General features: G+C 41.5%; 1 protein-coding gene across 1 annotated transcript in view; it reads left to right on the forward strand.

The window, feature by feature from the left end:
* Positions 1–21,259, forward strand: part of LOC103274666 (laminin subunit alpha-2) — a 29,116-nt gene extending 7,857 nt beyond the window's left edge. The window contains exons 4-10 of the mRNA XM_008072097.2: positions 8,062–8,174; positions 8,498–8,687; positions 10,549–10,704; positions 12,552–12,705; positions 17,059–17,189; positions 19,112–19,334; positions 20,889–21,259. Coding sequence (XP_008070288.2) covers positions 8,062–8,174; positions 8,498–8,687; positions 10,549–10,704; positions 12,552–12,705; positions 17,059–17,189; positions 19,112–19,334; positions 20,889–21,046 — 1,125 coding nt within the window. The 3' untranslated portion in view covers positions 21,047–21,259. The remainder of the gene's footprint in view (positions 1–8,061; positions 8,175–8,497; positions 8,688–10,548; positions 10,705–12,551; positions 12,706–17,058; positions 17,190–19,111; positions 19,335–20,888) is intronic.
* Positions 21,260–21,478: the final 219 nt, after the last annotated feature.

Here is a 21,478-nt window from a genome sequence, read left to right on the forward strand (position 1 = left end):
CAAACACAAAAAAAAAAAAAAAAAAAAAAAATCGCTGCCAGTAATCCCAGCGCTTTGGGAGGCCAAGGCGAGTGGATTGCCTGAGCCTGCAGGTTCAAGACCTGCCCAGGCAATGTGGCGAGACCGCATCTCAACAATACATGAAAAATTAGCTAGGCATGGTAGCGCGCGCCTGCCGTTCCGGCTGCTTGGAAGGCTGAGGCAGACCAAGAGCATACCACTGCCCTCCAGTCTGGGCGACAGAATGAGACTCCAACTCAAAAAAAAGAAAAAAAGATTGGAAGAAGCACACCCACATAGACACTGGGAGGAATTTCTGCACTTCGTCAATAAATAGTATTTGTCCAGTAGTCTGCTGGCATTTTATATCTGTTATCTCCTTTGATCCCCACAAGCTGTTAATTGTTTTATCTACACTTGTTTATATTACTAGAAGTATTATTAGTCCCATTTCACAAAGGAAAATACTTAAGATCACACAACTAGCTTGTGGAAGGCCACCAGTCATGTGGGGATTCGTTCAAGGAGTTGGTTTCTTCTTAAGGAATCCCTGAGATCTGCCACATGCGTTTCAGAATGTATCCCAGGCTCTTTCATGATCTGGCCTCCAGAAGCATCTTTGCTGAGCAAATCAAGGTTAATAATCCTCTTCCTCTTCTCCCTTATAAACCTTAAACTTGTATGTTTCCTAGACTCAAGAATGTGTTTTCAGTTGAAGGATTTAACAACATCATGAGATGAATAGACTTGTTTGAACTTGGATCTTAACATCCACCTTTAAAGCTGTTTTTAGGAAAAATTGAGCCTGATTTTAAACAATGAACTTAGAATTATAAATCATAATTGGCAGGAGCCTTAGAGATCCTCTGGCCCAATCACCATCTTAGTACGTTAATTCCTTTTGTATGATACTTGGCATGGCTTTGCAACCTTTTCTCGAACACCTCATTGACAAGGATTTTCCAGTGTTACAATGAGGCGAGTTAGAAACCGTCGGTTATATTGATGTTAAACTGCATCCCTGCAACTTCTATGTAATGACCATTTTCTATCATCAAATACAACACATTTATATCTATTCTGTCTCACATCCCTTCAAAGATTCAAAAATATCTGTCTTCTCTTTCCCTAGGCTAAATATTCCACTAGCTCAAGTATTCTCTGTGTGACCTAATTTCTACTTCTCATACCCCCAGTGATCAGTATTCCGAAGTTTGAAATCTTTCTTTCATAATACAGTACCTAGAATGGGCTGTACTCCTCAAAATGAAGTAATCCATTCAGGGGACAGTGAGAACTCTCCCTCCCTTGGTCTGTTATCATATTTCTATGAATGTACCTGCGAATGTCCTAATGTGTTTGTCATGCTACTGACTCCTACTCAGGTACCACATTTGGTCAAGCAAAACCTAGTGGGCCTTCTTATCACCAGAACTTCCTTCTGTCAGGTCTCTCGGCCCAGCCTGTCTGGGTTGATGTGGTTGGTTTTTTTAGGGGAAAAGCTTGCCGACCTGCACCAAAAACCTAAATTTTCTAAGTTCCCACATAAGCTTCATTTTAACAGGCATCTCAAGTATACTCCACTGTAGTTTCTAGAGATCACATTTTTTCCCCCTTTTTTCTCAAAATAAAGATACTTGCCCATCTGGGACTAGAGATTTTTACTCATTTGAGGTTTGTTTTTTTTTTATAACCTTCTGTTCTAATTCCGATTTCCATTTCCTCTCAGCAGTGTGTTTTAACTCTTCCAAAAACAGAGCATTCTACTTAGTAGATGAGATAGAAGCAAAAAAGTTGAGTAGCACGCCAAGTCAATTGATTTAGAAAGAATTGTAGAACATAAGAGCTAGAAGACACCCTAAAGAGTCCAACTCCTAATTTACACATGAGGAAGGAAAGCCCTAGAACTTACAGAGTGGCCGGATGTCACACACAAGTGGTAGTTGGCACTAGAACCCAGGTATCTAAATTCTAATATTGTCAACACTTCTCTTGTACATTACAATCGTTTATGACTGTGTGGTCAGAATTATATTTTTAGAACTTTGCTTCTCTATTGAATTGCATTGTATTATAGAGTTTCATATCATGGAATCCTACATATCTTTGCTTTTAATTTGATTTCTTATGTTCTTTCTTTGTTGTGTGTATGGGCAGGGGTGTCTTCTTTTTTTTTTTTTTTTTTTGAGTCAGAGTCTTACTCTGTCACCCAGACTGGAGTGCAGAAGCATGATCATGACTCACTGCAGCCTCAACCTCCTGGGCTCGGGCTGGTCTCGAACACCTGGCCACAAGTGATCCTCCCACCTCAGCCTCCTAAAGTGTCGGGATTACAGGCGCAAGCCACTGCACTCAGCTGGGTGTCTTCTTTTTAAAGGTTACTAAAAGTTAAAAGTATCACATTTATTTTATAATATCTATTTTAGTAAGCACCTACTAAATATAAAGACGAATAAGATATTATTATTGCTAGCCAGGGAAAAGGAAAGAGAGAGAAAGAGTGAGAGGTGCCTTTCCTGCCATGGCCCAACCTTTGCTCAGTGAATTCTGCAGATTACTTGTTCCCTCTGTTTGTAACTTTGCAGCAACTTGGATGGATTTAGAGTCGATCATACTCAGTGATCTATCACAGAAACAAAGAACAGCGTACCATAGGTTCTCACTCATAAGCGGACCTTGAACAATTATCCTAATACTATAAGAAAGGGATTGGCAGTAGTGGGAAACTGCCGGGGCGGGGGAGGGTGGGATTGGCAGTTGAGGGAAACTGCCAGGGGAGGGAAGGACACACCTCATCAACAAGGGTACCTGCATAATCAGCGTTTGTATACCAACCCCTGAATGGTACCCCACATCTTTAAAATAAAGAAAAATAATAATAACAGTATCTCCCTTCAAGGATTAGTATTATGAGGGAATAAGTTATACACTGTATACAAAGCACTAGCACAATGCCTAGTGCAAAGTACCTCTCCATCACTCTATTAACGCTCCTGTGTTAATTAGTTTAACTCTACTAATTCTTCCGGTTACTTTAAATTTCCACACTTTTTAGGGTGGAGGAAAGTGCTAAGAAAATAAGGAGTGCGTAAGATTCCATTTTCAAGCAATTACAAACTCCAATATGATACGGTTATTAGATCTCAAGTCTCCCATAATTTTCAGTATCATTTTCTTTTTTTATCATAATTTAGATTTTAAGAATGATTTGGGCTCAGTGGCTCAGTCTGTAATTCCAGCACTTTGGGAGGCCGAGGCGGGTGAATTGCCTGTGCCAGTAGGTTCAAGACCAGCCTGGGCAACTTGGCGTAGACCTAGTATCTACAAGAATGATTTAAGAACTAAGACTTGCAAGTTAAATCCTAAGGTGGGAACTGCCTATTATGAGCTCCGTATTTGTTCTAGCACAGAAACGATCTCCTGTGCTTGGTGCCCCTCTTTTTCTTCTTAAACCCCCTCATGCCCAACCCTGCCAGCAACTTACAGCACCAGGACAATATCCACCATACTCCAGGGTGACGTAAAAGTGTCTTGAGAAAGCCCTGTCCTGTGAAATGGATGATGTCGATCTTAAGATGAATGCGTGTCGAACATCATAGATGAGACAGCATCTCACATATATTATCTCATCTGGTAGTGTGGTAGCTTGTCTTCTCTTTATACTTCTGTCTTTTTCGTTAGCCCATATAGAGCTAAAGAAAACATCGCTACGTATGAGATTTGTCGATACTTCTCATGAAGGATGATGGGGGTGAGGGTGGATAAGGGCCTGGGCTTCAAGTATCACAGAAGTGTGTTGATGTGTTGAAATGTGACAAGGTCTCTGCGAGGCTGTGTGCTGTTTATACCAAGTTTGTTCAACAAGCATAACCCATGTAGATTTGTATACAGTGAGCCGGCTATGTGTTTTTACTTGAATTTTATTGGAAGGTTGAACTGTGAACCTCAAAGTTTAAAATGGGATAACTAAGAAAAGCAATATAAGCAGCCATAAAAAGTTCCTGTGCTGATAAGGGCTCTTTGGGAGTCGGTGGAATGAAGCAAGCAGGAAGAGAAAGATTAGAGGTCAAGAAAGTGATTTCTTAGCATCTTTCATGCTACAACTTTAAAAGCAAAGTACAGTCAAGGCCAAAGGATAAACTGGATACTGATATATTTTTAAAGGGAAACACACATTTTCCATACTTCAAGGAATCTCTGTTCAGGTATTAGTGTGTACATATTGCAGTGAATGCCCGATACCCACTGAAAGAGTTCATGTGCAGAGATAACATAATTCAGTTTCCCAGTAAACATTTTCAGCAGGGATTTTATACTTCCCAACATGAAAATCAGTGCTGTTAAAACTATCTTCCACTTATCCATAAAGAAGATTATAACAAATAAGCATCAGATACGATTTTAGCCCACATTTACCAGGGGAATTATTGACTCATGAAAGAAGAAAATTATGAAGTTTTTGTGATGATTCATCGTTGGGTGCTTTCAAGAACATAGATGTCAGTTTTGATCAATGCAATTTAAATCTCTGCTCAGGACCTATCTAGATTCAAGAGATGCTTACCAACGCATCATATACCTCATTGAATCTATAACTCATTTCCAAATGTCAGCCACCGACCAGCGGTTAGAAATGACCACTGCCTCATTCTGATCTGCAATTAAATGAGTGACAGTGTGAGGGTGAACAGGTTTTGGCCCCATCCCTGATCAGCTGCACTAGCCACTTCCTCTAACATGGCTTTGGGACGCACGGCTTCCTCTCCAGCCACATCACTGCTCTAACCAACAGGTGCACCGCCACATTGACACTCCATCCAAATCCTGTCTACCTACATCTCGTAGCCTGCCCAGCAAATATGAACAGCAAAACACATCGTGTCCTCCTTTCTTACCCCGTTTTACCCGTATGTTTTTGTGGTACTTTAAAGAGTCCCCACGAGGTGGCAGAATTGTAACACGCTGAGATTGATGAGCCTCTACCGAGACCCTGATTTTTTTTTTATTGTCGTTTTAACATATTTCAAAGATCAGTGTTTCTAAAACAACACAGGTAAAGCATCACATCCATAAAGAGGATGACATCCCCTCAAGCTCACATCTTAAAGGAAGACGATTCATCTTACAGTGACCATTCTTGAAGAACAAAGATCTTTCCTCCTGTTCCCCACTACCACAACTTTTTTTTTTAAAGCTTAGATTTCAATGGGAAGCAGGGTTGAAAACACCCTTACTGACAAGATCATTGTATTCCTGTGCAAAGCCCGGGCACTTTCTGTTCCATCTCACAGGGTCCCCTTTAAAATGTTAGACGGACAAGAAGAGCTTGAACAGCAAGATGAGCAGTGCCGTGGGCTGCAGGACCCACGGGAGGAGGAAGAGAAGACGAGGCAGCAGCAGACAAGCCCGCGAAGGACAGCACCGCCCTGCACCCATCTCTGCATCACACTTGCTTTCCGTTCACCCAGCGGAAGGTGATGTCGAGAAGCCGTGATCCAGGCTGTCCTCTCCTTAACCGAACCGGGGGAGAGATCTAGATTTGCAGCAAAACATGACCAGATCGGAGGGCAGAGAATGTTCATCCCTTGTAAACCTTAAAGCACATTCACATAAAAACCCTCTTACACCGGCATCTCTCAGTCCTTTTCTAACTGCCAGTTTTTGAAAGAAAAGTGATAGAAATCTTACTAAAGCCATATCTATAGTATCTATCCTGTTGCAGATCAGTGACTGTAAACATCGTCTTAGATGTCCTTGAAGAAAAATGACTTTATATCACAATGGCTTTAAACCTGGAGTTACCTATCAGAGTGATCGGTGTGTTGCTACTCTCTTCTATAGCCCAGGCCTGTGTGAGCACACCGTTTTATTAACCACTTTCCCTGCCTGCTTCTCCAGATACACCTTTTAGAGTGAAAGGGGGAATCTCCCCCAGGAGCTCTTCTTCCAAAACTCCAATGTTGTGTGTCCTGTAATTATTCCTAAAAGGACCTTGACGAAGTCCCTGTCCTTTTCTGGTCAGAGTTTTTTTCCAAAATGGCTTCAACGGGTCCTTGCCCATCTAGAAAATCTCATAGTATATGACCAAACAACCACAGCTCAGCTCAGGAGCATGTTGGAAACACCTGTCCCTCTACCAGAGAGCAAAGGTGTTATGGTGTTTGGGTTGCCACATTTCAGCTCTCCACGACAAACAGCTGCTTCCTAACCTCCACAACTGCCTTATTTTACATTAACATTTATATATGATAACTGGACACGGGACTGTCACAGGCGCAATAAAATGGACTTAACCCACTGATGGTTTTCTTTGAGGTAACTCGTTCTTGTTTCCTAAATCCACAGCATCCATTGAGCTTTTTAGTCCCTCAGTTTTCAGAGCTGAGGGATTAAAGATGTTTTGGTGAAACTCTGCCCCCAATGGACTCACGGCAGAGAGGATTCTCTCAGAGAGGTCTGAGGCAGACTGCGGGCTACATATGTGTGCTGAGATAGTCCTCTGCACAGGAGAAATCGTGAGAGGTTGATAAATGATCCCGATTCTATTAATAGCACCGTTCACGGCTGAGATGTTAAGCTCTCAAAGCCTCTCCATTCAGGTTCTTTTCACCCGCAGTGTAATAAGAAGGTGCCACACGTTGCCTCCAAAAGAGGCCACTCAGCTGTGCGAATGAATAGCATGTGCCTGTCCTACCCACTGGGTTTTGCATAGCTGTGTGAATTTCAGCCACAGTCTGCTTTTTCGAACTGACCATCTCCTGGAAAGCAAGAAGGGGAGTCCTTCCATGAAGACCAATTTCATAGCATTTCAAAGCACGGTAAGCCCCTTACCTGCTGTGGCAGAGTGTTCCGTTTGACTAACATCAAGAGAAAAGAGAACAAGGCTTTTCCTCATCAAGTAAAAACGTCCTGTGTGCTGATGAGTCATCCCTGAGGTACACTCTTTGGAAGGAACATTCTGCATCAAAAGCCTGCCTTGGGCGGCTTGAGAACCTCTGTTGAGTCAGCACGCGCTGGGGCAGTGGCCCAGCCAGAGCTGTGAAGCGCAGATCTTAAAAACAGATGTGTTGCAAGAGGGTGCAGGTTATTTATTTTCTCATGCACTGTGTGTTCCAAAAGACTTCCTAAGCAGCCTGCGCATCCAGCTATCTTGTGAAAAAGGAGGACAGGGAAAGGAAGGAATCGCAGCTTTGGTAAATTCAAGAGCCTTGATTATCCATCAAGCGGTGTGTTACAGTAGCCAGATATGATCTGCTTAGCCAGGACTGACAGGATAATTTGCCAGGCCCAGTGCGAAATGAAAATGCAGGCACCTTTCTTCAAAAACTATTAAGAATTTCAAGATGATGACAGCTCAGCATTAAACCACGCAACTGCACAGTCCTGCACCTAGCTCTCCTCCTTAAGCACCCCAGGAAACTGATCTTTGAACAGTGGCAGTTGAAATGGTGTGTGGTGGGTTGCGTTTTTAAAATGTGCTGGGTTGCCTAGCAACTGACTGCGGGTCTGGATGGGCTGACTTGCAGGTTTAGATACACCATCTTGAAAGTCTAAATTCATGGAAACCTTCTAGTGGACTGATAATTTTCAAGGAAAAATACAGTGCCAGATGAAAATGGAAAAAGCCAAAAAGAACACATTTTTCTACTCTTATAAACCGGGTGGCCAGCTTGTCATTTTCCCTGTTCAATCTTCTAAGAACAAAACTCTTCATAAGTGAAGTCAAAACTCAAAGGAAATTTCAGTTTTTTGCAGAAATATAAATGGCATTTTTCCTGAGAACAATGAAAACACGAATTAATCAATAAACGTTTTTTTAGCACATTTGCTTAGCAATTCAAGAGTGTGGTGTAAGAAAATGGTTTCGCATTCACAGAGCACTTAATAATAAGGACCTACTATGTGGTGGGTTACAGAGATGTGTAAGAATCGGTGATTGTTCTTAAGGAGCCTGAGATTATAGGAAGACATTAAGCTAATATATAAGAAACAAGCAGCAGCATCACCTTTTTAAAAACAGAGTCCATTATCTTCTCTCTGTCTCTCCTTGGCTATTTACAGGGTCCTTGTGTTGCAGAATCAGAGCCAGCTCTTTTGATAGGGAGCAAGCAGTTCGGGCTCTCAAAAAACAGTCACATTGCAATTGCATTTGATGACACCAAGGTTAAAAATCGGTATGTATTATTCTGTCGGTATGTATTATTCTGAGACACTGGGAAAGAACTGATATATGTAGAACTGAGTATTTGCATTTAATCAAGTTTAATCAAATACGCTTATTAATTCATGACGCTAGTTTTTTTATTTTTTAATTCACCATGTAGAGTAGAGAATAGAATGATATTTGTCTGAGCCTGAGGAACCCAGTTTAGGAAATCAGTAGTCCGAGAAGGTTTTACTCTCCTTTAAAAAATGCATCCATGATCTGACACCACTCTATGGTAGCATGAGAATGCTCTTATTTTTCTGTTTTATATTGCATTCTTTTGTTTCACAGTCTCACAATTGAGTTGGAAGTGCGAACCGAAGCAGAATCAGGCTTGCTTTTTTACATGGCTCGGATCAATCATGCTGATTTTGCGACAGTTCAGCTGAGAAATGGATTGCCCTACTTCAGCTATGACTTGGGGAGTGGGGACACCAACACCATGATTCCCACCAAAATCAATGATGGCCAGTGGCACAAGGTAACAGCCTTTCTGATGTGGGCAGTACCCTAAGAGGGGGTTACAGGGTGGTAGCTGTCATCATCTTCCCGGTGCAGTACTATTTTCCATGTACAACTCAACACTGAAATAATGTGATCAGACCTGGGTACATTTCTGTGGGACCCCTCACATGCCTCATCATGGTACTACAAGGTTCCATCACTGCTGTGTGACTGTGGCTCCCCAACGTCTATCCCTACACGAGGGCCTGGCAGTTGAAGACACTTCTGCTACTCTAAGTAAGAAATAGAGGATAGCAGAGTGTGTTCATCACAATGTCCTGTGCATTCAATTTTAAGGAATCATATTTGTTCTGAGGTTTTATCCTCCTATTTTAAGGTACTAAAAGGTCTCTCTACTATGAAATAATATTTGGCAAAAGCAAAAGTTGGCACCACTAAAATGGGCCCTAAGACTTAACCCCTACCTCACCCCATACTGGTCTGGGAAAACAAGGAATCTGGGAATCTCTGCTATATGGTGTTGAAAGGGCTCTAAGGTATCATTTCCACTGACAGTCATCTGGAACAATTTTAAAAACACTGGCCTTACACCCAGAAACTGGTACTCTTATGGGCACAGAAGACTCATTTGCCAGCTAACTGTCCTCTTTGGCATGACTGCAAATAGATAATATACTGCCCGATTAAAACAAAAACTCAGCATTTGTCTCTGCACCTGTGATAGCCTATTAAAGTAAAGCTTCCCTAGGTAGACCAATAAAATTTTTAATTTTCAGAGTAGGATATTATTAGATGTTAGATTGGATTATATTAACATACTTTGACTTGTCATATCACATAGAAAGCTAAAGAACATTAAAAAAACACAATATAAACTCAAAGTCAACCAATTTGTTATCTTGGAAATAAGAAATAGAATCTCCATATTTGCTTGGAAGCTTATGACTAGCAAATACAGATTCTAATGAAGGGGCTCTCATTAAGAATTTTTCTCATCTCTGGCTAATAGAATCATAAATATGACACTTGAGAAAAAGACGGATTGTGGAACCACAATGAGGCTTGGACTAAGAAAGGGAACTTAAATATTGTAATTAGTCAAATTTAAAATGGATTTTACTTTTTAAGGTTTTCAAAAATTACTTCCCAAACTGGAAAAGATAAGAGTAAAATGAGGTGTTAAATTACTCTAATCCCACTCCAGACTCATTTCTAAACCAATGTGCTCAACGTTTCACGGGCTCACACACTCCTTTTCCTAAATTCAGACTCAAGTTTTTTCTACTCAAGCCAGTCTCCGCACCCCTTCCTTCATTCTGTCTCGGAAGATAATCCGTTCCACTGCCGTAATTTCAGCATCAACCGGGTTTCCTTCTTCCTCCCTGACTTTGTACTTTCAGCTGCTGCAAAAAGTAGGACAACCTCCTGCCCTGTTCTCCCATTAATTCTGCACAAGGAAGGCAGAAAGGTTGAAATTGTGTTGGGAGCCCAAGACTAGTTCGACCAAACGAATGCACTTTTAAAACAGGGCATGCATTTGGTGACCCAGTTAATTCACAAAGGTGCTATCTGCAAGTTTCCCTACAACATGCCTACCTCATGCTGTGTATGACACCTAGCAACCTACCGAAGAGACGTCAGCCTACAATTTACCCAGGAAAACTGTGTATTCTTTTGGCAATGATGGTTATAGAAAAGAATAGACTTTGAGATATTCTATAAAATAGGTTCACTTTCACTTCTTTTATGGGCTTAGTATATACTGAGCACTCTAAGTTATTTGGCTTTTTCTTGGAAATACCATAAAAGTTACGTCCTATACTCTGCGTATGTGAAATTTGTTCAAGATTGGCATGAATGACTCTTCTTTTCTGTAGATTAAGATAGAGCGAATTAAGCAAGAAGGAATTCTTTATGTAGACGGTACCTCCAACAAAACCATAAGTCCCAAGAAAGCTGATATCCTGGATGTTGTAGGAATGCTGTATGTTGGTGGGTTACCCATCAACTACACTACCCGAAGAATTGGTCCAGTAAGTATCTGATTTCTTCTTTCTTGCCCAAATATCTGAGTCATTTATTTATGGATTTTGAACTATTTGATCACATGGGCCCATGATTACTTATAGGTGAATAGGAAACCATCTATTCTGAGAAGTGACAGAGGTTTTCTTTTCTTTTCTTTTTTTTTTTTTTGAGTTGGAGGCTCACTTGGTTGCCCAGGCTGGAGTGCCATGGTACCTTCATGGTCACCCCAGCATCAACCTGCTGGGCTCCAGTGATCCCTCCACCTCAGCCTTCCAAGGAGCCAGAACTACAGGCACGCACTACCACACCTGGCTAATTTTATTATTATTATTTATTGTATAGACGAGTCTCGTGGGCTGGTCTCGAACCCGTGGGCTCAGGCAGTCCACTCGCCTCGGCTTCCCAAAGTGCTGGGATTACAGGCTGAGCCACCGAGCCCAGCCAACAGAAGGTTTTCTAGACAGATTTGTCTATTGGAGATAATACCACAGAATACTAAGTGTGGACCCTGGGACCAGAATTCCTTGGTTTGAGTGCCTGTTTATTGACCAGCCATGTGACCTGGAGCAAGTTCTTCTGTCTTGGACAAAGTTTCCTCTTTTAAAAAAAGAAGATAATGATACTACCAGTGTTGCTGTAAAAAATAAAGTGAAGTAATAAATGGAAAGTGCTTAGAAGTGTACCAGGCATATAGAAAGCACTGGAGTGCTCTCTTCGGCAGCCTATGTACTAAATTTGGAATGATACAGAGAAGATTGGCATAGACCCTGTGCAAGGATGATGTGCAGATTTGTGAAATCTTCCATATTAAAGAAAAAAAAAAAACACTGGACAATAAGGAAGATAAAAATGATGGTGTTCGTGGTAAGATTTAGCGAGTATTGAGAGATGTGGTATTTTGAATATGGTTATCCAATTTGGGGTTCAGAATTTAAAGTCCTCGCAATTTTGTAAATCAGAATTTACAAAATAATTTTTTGTCAGACCACGTGTCCCGATTTGCTTTGGAAAGCATTATTCTGAGAAGCACAGGGAATTCGTGTTTTTAGAGAATATAGTAGGTACAAATGTGATACATTTCTATACTAAAAGCAGAACACATGATCGGGTAGATTTGTTCATTGATCAAAGACAATTGCCCATCGTAGTTATAATTCTCCACATTTGGCTTCTCTAGTGGATGAACCTTAGTACTTTCTTTTCATAGCTCTTGGATATACTTCCCAGGTCTATCAAACACAAGATTTTCTGAAGTGACGGTGACAAAGGCAGTTAACTTGAATTCCTAAAACCAGATAAAAAAATAATAACAGAGTATGACTGAGTTATTTCTAAATTCCTTGAAGCCCGAATGAATGTTCTGTGCAAAATTTCAAGTTTTATGTGTATGCGCATTTTTTTTTAGGGCAGGGTTCACTGCTTTCACTAGATTTTCAAAAAGAGGAAGCACTGAACCAAACCTAATCACTGTTCCAAATAGAAATTGAACATAGACTATGACAAAATGTATATATAGAAAGGTTAATGAACTACTAATAGAAACATACGAAACCAATTAAAACTTACCATACCCTCTGAGGCCCTGTCAAGCCAGTGGAGACATAGTATGTTGCCTTTAGAATGGTGGATCAATCACCGTCCAGGCTACATACCACCTGGGTTGAGAAGCACAATTTTATGCTCCATGGCTCTGAAGTCTGGTGATAGCACAGAAGCCTGGCAGCTCTAGGAGTGCCCTAAGACAACTGACCAATGACTACACACACAGAGCACCCCACGAATGGTGGTATTCCACATACAGGCAAAGTTCCAAGAAAACTTGACGTCTATTCCTTCTGACCTGAATGTGTAGGTGACCTACAGCATTGATGGCTGCATCAGGAATCTCCACATGGCAGAGGCCCCTGTTGATCTCGAGCAACCCACCTCCAGCTTCCAGGTGGGGACGTGTTTTGCAAACACTCAGAGGGGGACCTATTTCGATGGAACGGGTTTTGCCAAAGCAGGTGAGGCTCTTCCGTTTCCTTCTTCCATGCCTCGCTGAGGATTAGCTGGATACCAATTTCCTTCTCCATACCTAGTTGAGGATTAACTAGGTGCAAATACTAACTTCTTGCTTGCACCGAAAAACAAAAGTCCCTAGGTTCCTAAACTAGTATCCTTTATTTAAAACAGAAATGAATGTATACAAGTAATTTTAAAATGCCTCTTAAAAATATATATATATGTATATAAAATGCTAATGAGAATTAATAGAAGAAATAAAGTAAAAGCCTGTTTGGAAAGTGTATTTCCAAATCACATAGAGCACCCCACGATTTTGTCAATGATCGCTGAAGATCATTGACAAAAATTAAATGTAATTCTGTAAGAATGTTCATATGTTTATGCTATGTAATTTTTCTACCTTCCAGTTTTCCTTGTCTACCTTTCTCGAGATATCATTTCTTTTTTTTTTTTTTTTTTTTTTTTTTTCGGAATCTCACTCTGTCACCCAGACTGGAGGGCAGTGGCCGCTCCCGGCCACCGCAGCCTCGACCTGCTGGGCTCCGGCGATCCTTCCTCCTCAGCCTTCCAAGTAGCTGGAACTACAGGCGCGCGCTACCACGCCCGGCTAATTTTTTATTTTATTGTGGAGATGAGGTCTTGCCAAGTTGCCCAGGCAGGTCTCGAACCCGCAGGCTCAGGCAATTCATTCACCTTGGCCTCCCAAGGCGCGGGATTACAGACTGAGCCACCGAGCCCAGCCATCATTTATTTTTCTTTCTCTTCAATTCTTTCCAAGGCTGCATTTCATGATCTCCTTCCTCTCAACACACACACACACACACACACACACAAAATGCTCATATACTGGTGGTGTCCATGTCTCATGATGGTAGTGATGCGCCTTTCCTGACTTTCTTTAGGTTTTTCCCCCCACTCTGTTTCCAATGAATATTTCCAGTGTGGGTCTTGGTTAACTGGTCAGGAATGCAGAGTTTGGGAAAAAAGAGAGAGAGAAGGGACAGAGAGAGAAATAATCTCTATATAATAATTTTTAAAATCTGACAATGTGCAGATAGAATATTCAGTCCTACAGTTTTCACAGATACATGTATTTGCTCATTAGAAATTAATGAGCACAGAATATATAGCGATTATTATGGAAAGTGGAAGTAAGTTGCAGGTTTTTTTTTTCCTTCAAGAATATATTATCAATAGGTGAGGTTCTATTTGCTGAGAAATCATAAGAAAGGAAGTAAAAATGATTAAAAGCAAGAAAAGTCTTGTAGATATTTAGAAGAAAGATAAATTTGGGTTGGGGAAATCAGGAAACGATTCATTGAGAAATTGGCATTTGAGCAAGGATTTAGAAGCTGATTTGAACACTCCATGAGAACGTAGTGGGAGGTGGAAGAGTCAAGCCAACCAAGTTCAGGTGGGAAACCTCGCCCACGCAGAGGCAGAAAACAGAAAAATATGGGTATGTTAAATATTGAAACACTAGGGGTTATTCTGAACTCCACATTCCACGTGCTGTGAAAGTTCAAAGGCTTCCCACGATTTCTGTGAATTCACAGATGGCTGGCATTTTCTTATTGTATTGGGCAGGAAGCTTCAGCTTCTGCACATAATGGACTGACTTACGGTCCTGCCAGAGCACTTTGGGTTCTGGATCAAACTGGACCAGAAAATTAGTCACTTCTGGCCGGCTTAGTGGCTCAGCCTGTCATCCCAGCACTTTAGAAGGCCGAGGGGAGTGGATTGTCTGAGCCTACCGGTTCGAGACCACCCCGGGGCAACTTGGCGAGATCTGTCTCTACAATAAAATAAAAAATTAAAAAAAATTTAGCCAGGTGTGATAGCGCATGCCCGACTACTTGGGAGGCCGAGGCAGGAGGATCGCCAGAGCCCAGCTGGTGGACCCTGGGGTGGCCGTGAGCATGCCATGGCACAGCAGTCTGGGAGACAGAGTGAGACTTCAACTCTAAACAAAACAAACAAAAAAATTAGCCACTTCCCCAGTTCCAGTTCCTAACATGACATGCGATGTAGCACAATTTATATGACTTGAATGATTAGAGAAGATTACGTCACTGGAAAACATACAACTTCAACTTCATCTTTGACATATGTGTTTCCTCCTCCTCCTCCTCCTCCTCCTCCTCCTGGAGTCTCACACTGTCACCCAGGCTGGAGTGCAGTGGCACAACCACGGCTCATCACAGCCTCCACTTCCTGGACTCAGGCAATCCTTCTGCCTCAGCCTCCCGAGTAACTGAATACAGATGCATGCCACCATGTCCAGCTAATTTTTTTGAATTTGCTTTAAAGATCTAACTATGAGCCGGGCTCGGTGGCTCAGCCTGTAATCCCGCACCTTGGGAGGCCAAGGTGAATGGATTCCCTGGGCCTGCAGGTTCGAGACCCGCCTGGGCAACTTGGTGAGACCTCATCTCTACAAATCAAAAATTAACCAGGCATGGTAGCATGCGCCTGTAGTTCCAGCTACTTGGAAGGCTGAGGCGGAAGGATCGCCAGAGCCCAGCAGATCGAGGCTGCGGTGGCCGGGAGCAGCCACTGCACTCTAGTCTGGGCGACAGAGTGAGACTCCAATTCAAAAAAAAAAAAAGATCTAACTATGTTCCTAGGCTGGTCTCAAACTCATGGCCTCAAACACTCCTCCTGCCATGGCTGCCCAAAGTGTTGGGATTACAGGCGTGAGCCACTACACTCAGTCAGACATCTTTGCTCTTGAAAGTTTTCCAGCTACTCAGTCACTGGGCACTTTATTGGCCCGTTTATTTCCTCTGTCCTCAGCTGAACTTCCATATCTCATTCCTCCTTTCTCCTTACTCTTTTAACTTGCAGGATAATTCAGCTTCTTCTACCCTTTGCTCTCTTTTGTTTTTAACTTACTTTATTTTATTTTTTTAAGAGACTGGGTCACACCGTGTTGCCCAGGCTGGCCTTGAAATCCTGGGCTCAAGCAATCCTCTTATCTCAGCCTTCAAATAGCTGGGACTACAGACTTGTCACTACTCCCATCTACTTTTTACTCTTAAAATCTGCTGCAAAACCCAGCTTTACCCATTCAAACCCATCAAGGTTCTCAACGAAACACAAAGTCTTTCACATAATAAATACCACCCTTTCCTGGAGACCATTGTGGTTACACACAGCATTATTTCTTGCTTAATAAATAGAAGATATGAAGAAAATTCCCCTGAGTACTTTCCCAAGACCCCATACAGTTGAAGTGGACTGGATTGATCTCAACAAATCATTTTGTTCCTAAGAGGCATATCTTAAATACTTGGTCAGAGATTTAAAAAATCAATGAGTCAAATACAGAAAATTACAGAGAAAAGAATTAACTGGATGAACTAGAAAAGTCTATTTGTGTTCCAGAATCTTCAATTCCTGTTAATAAAGTGTTTAGCAACTTTTGAAACTTTTCAGATGATTGTGGTACCATTTAGAGCGCCCACAAGAATTTTACTAAATAATCACTGAGATGCTTTCCTTAACCCAACAGAGAGATTTTTAACATAATCATGCCTGGCTATTTTATTACTATTTTTTTTTTTTTGAGTTGGAGTCTCACTCTGTCACCCAGACTGGAGTGCAGTGGCCGCTCCCGGCCACCGCAGCTTCGACCTGCTGAGCTCTGGCGATCCTTCTGCCTCAGCCTTCCAAGTAGCCGGAATTACAGCCACGCGCTACCACGCCCGGCTGATTTTTTGATTTATTGTAGAGATGAGGTCTCACTGCCCAGGCGGGTCTCGAACCCGCGGGCTCAGGCAATCCACTCACCTCAGCCTCCTAAAGGCGCGGGATTATAGGCTGAGCCACCAAGCCCAGCTTATTACTATTATTTTTAGAGATGGGGTCTCACTGTGTTACCCAGGTTGTTCTCAAATTCCTGGCCTCAAGCAATCCTCCTGCTTCGTATCCCAACGTGTTGGGATTACAGGCAAGAGCCATTACAACTGCTCCTGTGAGATTTTTTGAGTCAGTCTCAGTGTGTGTTCATTTGCTCCCTTTTATTCAACAAATAAATATTAAACCTCTACAATGTGCCAGATACTTTGGTAGACACAGAGATAAAATGGTGAGCAATATATACAAAGTCCCCACCCTCACAGAACTTACATTCCGGGAGGGAAAGTAGCCAAGAAAATAAATAATAACTGTAAAGTGTGTTGCATGATGTAATGGTGGAAGTTTAGCCCATATGGGGGTCCAGAACACACAGCTCTCACAATTGGCTAGCATCTGAACTGAAATTGAGTCAAACCACTGCATTGCCCAAGTTTGAATTCACAATCCCCACACTCTAATCCACATTATTTCTTTGAATCTTCATTTGACAGTTGGTGGATTCAAAGTGGGATTGGACCTTCTGGTAGAATTCGAATTCCGCACGACCAGAACCACTGGAGTTCTTCTAGGAATCAGTAGTCAGAAAATGGATGGAATGGGTATCGAGATGGTTGACGAAAAGGTGGGTGTCAGCATCCAGACATTTCTGATTTCTTCATGATGTTGACCACGTGTAGAGAACTCTATTTCCGAGCCTGGCTGTATCTGTTGTTAGGAGACAGCCAGATTGTCTTTTTTCATCTTTCTGGATTATATCAACGTGTGGGTGTTTTCAGCATATCTATTCTGTGGACTAGTGTACACTTGAAATGTGTTATTCCTATAGCAAGCCAATTGTGTTGACTAATAATGAACCAAATATTTTGAGATCTCAAACTCTCACTTTGTTGCTATCAGTACACTGTTATCCTCCTCGGTACGGAGATAGTCTATGCAACCAAGAAACTAACTTCAGTGGAAGAAAAGGAGGAGGGCTGGATAAGTTAAAATCAGTCTGCTTTAGGGGAGGGGAGGGGAGGGGAGGGGGAAAAAAATCAGTCAGCTTCTTATAACAGGGTGGGCATCCCTTAGGTGCCAAGATGGCCAAGTAACATATCAGTTACACAATTTTTATTTAATGGCATCCATGTCAAAAAAAAATGTTTGAGTATTGTGTCAGTCCTGTTGTCATTGATAATCTAATTCTAAATACCTCTCAAACCCTGCAGTGACATGACCTGCTTATATATACTTTGTACTGTTGGAAGAAGGTGAAGAGTCAGAACAAGACATTTCATAAGTTCCCTATCTGGCTATTCAATGAGAATTGTACTTCAGTTCTGTTGGTATCTCCACCCTTGGTGTTGCCCTCCAAGGAGAAAAATCCATAGTAACCTAAAAGATGCTTTCTTGTGCCTCTCCCCTATCCCTCAGTCTTCAAGCCATCCTCAAGGACAATACAGCAAGAAAAGATCCAGGAGCTTAGAGGCAAAGAGGGTGAAAGATAAACAACACTTAAGAGTTTTGCCAAATGTTCAAAACACACTTTGATTACATCTTGTTCAAGTAAGCGTCATGTCATCACCCACATATCACCACGGTTGCTATCCACATGTCACTGTATCATGAGGATTTCTCACCAAACACCTTTTACATGCAAATTCGGTTATGACAAACTCCACCCAGCATAATAAACTTAAGTCTTCAGTGAATATTTACATTGCTGTATAGTTTACAAACTTTTCACCTATTTGCTTACACTTTTAATCTTCTTTTTAAAGACTCCATTTCTTTTACCTTGTCAAATGTATTTCCAAATTGAGTGATGTTTTTAATGTTGCAATATATTTCTTTTCTTCATCAGCTTCAAAAGAATTCTGTCATCTCAAATTTCAGGGGCATTGCCACATTACTAGAAACAGATTTTTCTCATTTAGACAAGAACTTCTCATCTAAGTTCTTCATTGTTAGAAACTTAACTGGTCTTCTGGCTCAGGTCTTTGGCACCTGTGACATCAAACGGACCCCCAAAAGTAATTTATGTAACTCCCAGTCTTGTATATAAAATGGAATACATGGAGGAAAAAATACAATTAAAACATCAAAAGTTTAATTTTAAAAAAAGGATCCTTTAAAGTGAATTTGTAAACCAAATTAATGAGTCACCGTAAACAACATCTTTTAAAAAAATTTTATAAGGTTCACTAAGAACTTTCACACTTTAAAAAGACCTGTGGTAGAATTTTTCCCTGTGTATACTAGGTCTTTTTCTTGTCACCTGGTCTCAAATTTTCCTGAAAGCAGAATTACTACCAGCTTCACACATCTCACTTATTAACTCCCAACAATGCCCCAGAGCAAAAAATGTCATTTGTGATTCCTGGTGAGTGGATTTGTATTTTAATTTCTATCAAGTTTCAACATTTTTTCAACATGTCCACTTATATTCACTTCAAACGAGTCCAGCCGATGCCTTTCCTAGAGATCCGACCATTGCTACTATGAGAATTACCATGATCCTCCTCGAATGAAGCCTCTGTGACTGTTCCATTTCCTACTTTCCAGCTTATGTTTCACGTGGACAACGGCGCCGGCCGGTTCACTGCGGTCTACGATGCTGGGATCCCAGGACACTTGTGTGACGGTCGGTGGCATAAAGTCACTGCCAACAAAATCAAACACCGCATCGAGCTAACGGTCGATGGGAACCAGGTGGAAGCCCAGAGCCCAAACCCGGCATCTACATCAGCTGACACAAATGACCCTGTATTTGTTGGAGGCTTCCCAGGTGAGTGCTGGCTCTTTATTAGGTTAGTGGTTTTGAAAACATTTCTGTTGATGCCAGTATGTCCAAGAATGTGCGCTTAAGTGTACTCGCTTCCTAGCTTTAAAATCTGCTCCCATAAATAACACCTTACCTAAAATTTCCAGTGTGTAAAATGAGCCTATTACTTATATAAACCACATGGGACTGAACTTTTCATGATAGCCTCCAAAGTTTCATTCGTGGAGAGACTGAGGCTAGAGGAAATGAATTTGGCTTATAAAAGATATGAGGCATTTAACAGCAATTGGAGCCAAAGTTGGTGTTCTTTCTGATTTCTTAAAAATTACTATACCAGAGGAATCGTAAAATGTTATGGAACTTATTTCCTCGAGTCCTGGAAACCATTGGGTTAAATGTAGCTAATTTCCCCCTTAGGTTATTATAGAGTTTATATTTATATTACAAAGAAACCCAAGCAATAAATCTGCATTCAAAATCCCTCTCCAGCACGTTAAATATGGCATGTGAACAGCAGAGAGTTACCTAAAGTGCCCATAAACAAGAGTGGCCAACTTGATGAGAAATAAGCCAAGTGCCTCTTAATAAGTGCTGTAATAACACAGACTCCTGAAATGGTCTTTCATCATTTTTGTCAAGAGGAACTTTTGGAGCCAGGCTCGGTGGCTCAGCCTGTAATCCCGCGCCTTTGGGAGGCTGAGGTGAGTGGATGGCCTGAGCCCGCGGGTTCGAGACCCGCCTGGGCAGCGAGACCTCATCTCTACAATAAATCAAAAAATCAGCCGGGTGTGGTAGCGCATGGCTGTAATTCCGGCTACTCGGAAGGCTGAGGCGGAAGGATCGCCGGAGCCCAGCGGGTCGAGGCTGCGGTGGCCGGGAGCGGCCACTGCCCTCCGGTCTGGGCGACCGAGTGAGACTCCAACTCAAAAAAAAAAAGAGGAACTTTTGTCCCCATTTACATGAAGCTCCTTTGCTTAACAAAACAAGCAAAATGTATGTTCAGTAGTGGGTTGACAGAGCCAGAGATAGCTCTGCAAGATATTATACAGGAGATAATGTACTCTCCGTTCAGTCTATGGAAGGGGATCCCAGTTAGCTCCTAGTAGGCCTGCCGAGCCAAGGGCCTCCTTAATAAAAGGACGATTTTATGGGCGTTTCCAACCAGCGATAACCTTTGGGGATTTGTTTTTACAATGTAAGAAAGTGATAAAGTCACCTTTAAACCCCCGGTTCTAATTCAGTATGTAAAGTATTTGATCAATTGCTTTGTTTCCTTAGTACATTTTACAGTTTAAAGCCACCACGGTAAACGTGTTCATCCCAAACCAAATTATGTGTTTGCTGTCTTAAGATATAGAATTCTCGAAGTTTTCGTATTTTATAATACGTAACTATTAAAGAGTCGCTATTTCACTCCAATTGTCAGTAAAGCTAACTAACTTTACATAAGACTAGCATTTCAATGTTGTCTCCAGCAAGCAGTTGACTTTTAAGCATACGCTTAATATTTAATGCAGCCCACATTTCAAAACTGAGCCCTCTTTTGTTGCTTTTCAGAGGGCCTCAACCAGTTTGGCCTGACGACCAACATTCGGTTCCGAGGCTGCATCAGGACCCTGAGACTCACCAAAGGCACAGGCAAGCCGTTGGAGATTAATTTTGCCAAGGCCATGGAACTGAGGGGCGTTCAGCCTGTATCATGCCCAGCCAACTGATACAAATAAGCTTAACCCCAAGAAAAGCCCATCAAAGCAAGTACTTCAAGTAAAATAAATGTATTTACCTATATATGTTAATAAAACTAATTTGTGCACGTATATATAGGATTCTTTCTGTATTCAGATGGTGCTAATTCAGACCCCAGACTGAATTTTAATTCAAGTTCTTTCTCAAGTCTGTGAATATTAAACCAATTATTTCATTCTGAATAATTGCTTGTTTGGTGTGATTTTAAGGATACAAGGCAACTGACCATAAATTATTGAATTTGCAACATGCCCTGCAGTCATCTCAAGGAAAAGAGTTCAGATGTAATTTATGAAGGCAACTTTCTTTTTTCAATTTCTATTAATACTTTTATCATCCTTTCCCATGTATGTCGGCTTTGGCTTTCTGTCCAAGCCATTGAAAACAAGTGGATTTGGCAT

Source organism: Carlito syrichta, unplaced genomic scaffold (genome assembly GCF_000164805.1).
Source record: "Carlito syrichta isolate Samal-C Ts95f unplaced genomic scaffold, Tarsius_syrichta-2.0.1 Scaffold314849, whole genome shotgun sequence".
NCBI classification, from domain to species: Eukaryota; Metazoa; Chordata; class Mammalia; order Primates; family Tarsiidae; genus Carlito; species Carlito syrichta.